Genomic DNA, 2,396 nt, shown 5'->3' on the forward strand with positions numbered 1-2,396 from the left:
GAACTTCCCTTTAACAGCCGCGCGAAGCCCCGACCGAGCACCATGGTGAAGTGGACCGACGACGAGAAGCAGCTGATCACCAACTGCTGGGCCAAGGTCAATGTGCCCGAGAAAGGGGCTGCCACCCTCAGCACGTAAGTCCCAGGCAGGCCCAGAGTGGCCAGGCCCCCCACCCCCGGCTCTGTGGGTCCCCCTGCTCCGCGTAACCGGACTGGTGCCGTTGTCTCTCTGCAGCCTCCTGATCGGGTACCCCTGGACCCAGAGGCACTTCTCCCACTTTGGGAACCTGAGCAGTGCCGATTACATCCTGAACAACCCCCAGGTCAAGGCGCACGGCAAGAAGGTGCTCACCGCCTTCGGGGACGCCATCAAGAACCTGGACAACATCAAGGCCACCTTCTGCGAGCTGAGCGAGCTGCACTGCGACAAGCTGCACGTGGACCCCCACAACTTCAAGGTGCGCCAGGCAGGCTGCTGCCCCCTTTGTGGAGGGCTGCCGGAGGGGGGGAGAGGAGGGGTGCCTGCAGGCCCCCCCCCTCTGCCACTTTGCTGCTGCAGACTCTCCTCTTGGTGTCCTCTGGGTCGGCCTCTGCAGGAGTTGAGTTTTGCAGAAAATTGAAAAGAAAGAAGGAATTCCTCAAGGGGGGCAAGGAGGGGATTGGAAGCGGCGGGGGGGTGAGAGAGGGACTCTCTTGCCCAGCCACGGGGCCCTGGGTTCCCGCCAGCCAGAGCCGAGAGCAGGGCGGCTTGCCGGCCCTTTCCAGAGGCGGCGGACGAACATTTGGCCAGACTCGTCCCTGGCCAGGCAGGGAGTCCCTCCGCAGCAGGAGGCGGAGGCGGGCGGGCGAGCGAGGGGGGGCATTTCCTCCAGAGCCCCCGCCCCGACCCCTGGAAGACCACCCGCTCCTCTGTGTCCTGGGGCCGGCGGGGGGGGGGGGCGTCTCCATCCTGCCCAGCTTCCGTCGTCACGCGTGTGGCTCGCTTTGGCTGTCGCGCGTGGGGGGCGCCGAGGAGCAGCAGAGCTCCGAGCGCCCCCCCCCGCCCCCCCCCAGCAGCCGCCGCGGGACTCAGCGCGCCGCCTCGCTCCCCCCCCGCCCCGCCTTCTCTTCCAGCTCCTGGGCGACGTCCTGCTCAACCGCTTGGCCGTCCACTTCGGGAGGGACTTCACCCCCGAGCTCCACGCCGCCATGAACAAGCTGAACCACACGGTGGCCCACAGCCTGGCCCGCATGTACCACTGAGCCGCCGCCGCCGCCGCCCCCCCCCCCGTTGCCCAGAGCAACCTCCTCCCCCCAAGCACGATGTGACGGGAATGTCTAATAAAACTCGCCTCCTGCAAGCCGAGCGGAGTCCGGTGTCTTTGTGGGCGGCGGGGGGGGGGCATCCCTGCCCAACGGCGTGAGGAGCCCTCTGCCGGCCCTGAGGGGCGGGGCGGGGCGGGCGGGGGGTCCAGGCCCCACCAGTGCCCCGTTTCCTGGAACTGCTCTCTGGTCAGGCCTGTCCGTATCAGTTGGCCGGGGGGAGGCGGCACAGCTGGAGCCATTTCAGCCGAGTGGCCAGAGCCGCCCATCCCCAGCTTTTAGCCCCCCGCCCCCCCCCCGCGAAAAAAGTGGGCTCTCTGTCTCCTGCCTGTGATGCTCCCGGATCATGCCTCCTGCAAGCCAGGCAGGCAGAGGTGGTGCTGGTGTGTTTCTGAGAGCAAAGGGGCAGGGCGGGGGAGTCCAAGGAAGGGGGTGACCCACAGGACTCAGGGGAGGCAGCCCGTGCACAGCCAAGCACCCCCCACCGGGAGGGCACCACTCTCCCCCTCCCCAGCAGCCCCACGCCACTTTGGTCCACAGAGAGAGCTGAAGCTGTGGGTCTCCCCGCTGCAGCTGGGCCGAAGCTCTGGGGCTCCCTCTTACCCTCCCTCCAGTCAACAGAACCCCCCCCCAAAAAAAACCCACCCAGCTTTGCTTCAGGGCCCCAGACCCAACCGGGCTTGCAGGCTCTGGCTCTGGGCTGCCCTCTCCCCCCCCCCCCGCTCTCCTCCTGGCAGTGCAGAAAAGAAGCATGGTGGGGTGGGGGGAGTCGGGGGTCTTTTCAAGAAGTGGGAGAAACACCACCAGCTCAGCGCCTGCGTACCAAGTTGCTGTTAAAGGCACAGCAGCAAGGCTTGTCCAAAAGTGTGGCAACCCTCCCTGTTTGCCTCCCGCCAGGGCTGTAGCTACAATTGAGGGGCGATGGGTTCAAGAGCCCCCGGGGCCTCTGGCTCCTGAGGGGCCCGCAGCTCCATCCTTCCCCATCGTCTTCCTTCTCTCCCTCCCCTGCTTCCGGCTCCACCCACACTGGTCTTCCTCTCGGGCCCCTTCCTCCTCCTCTTCTTCTGGGTCACCAGGCATTACCTGCCTTCTTTC

The 2,396-nt window shown here is 66.8% G+C and overlaps 1 protein-coding gene across 1 annotated transcript; it reads left to right on the forward strand.

Annotated features, from left to right (window-relative positions):
• On the forward strand, nucleotides 1-1,339 carry LOC128350192 (hemoglobin subunit beta-like). Its single transcript, XM_053308020.1, has 3 exons — nucleotides 1-134; nucleotides 235-457; nucleotides 1,113-1,339. The coding sequence occupies exons 1-3, from the start codon at nucleotides 43-45 to the stop codon at nucleotides 1,239-1,241; spliced, it is 444 nt and encodes a 147-aa protein (XP_053163995.1). The 5' UTR covers nucleotides 1-42; the 3' UTR covers nucleotides 1,242-1,339.
• Nucleotides 1,340-2,396: the final 1,057 nt, after the last annotated feature.

This window comes from Hemicordylus capensis, chromosome 3 (assembly GCF_027244095.1).
Source record: "Hemicordylus capensis ecotype Gifberg chromosome 3, rHemCap1.1.pri, whole genome shotgun sequence".
NCBI lineage: Eukaryota > Metazoa > Chordata > Lepidosauria > Squamata > Cordylidae > Hemicordylus > Hemicordylus capensis.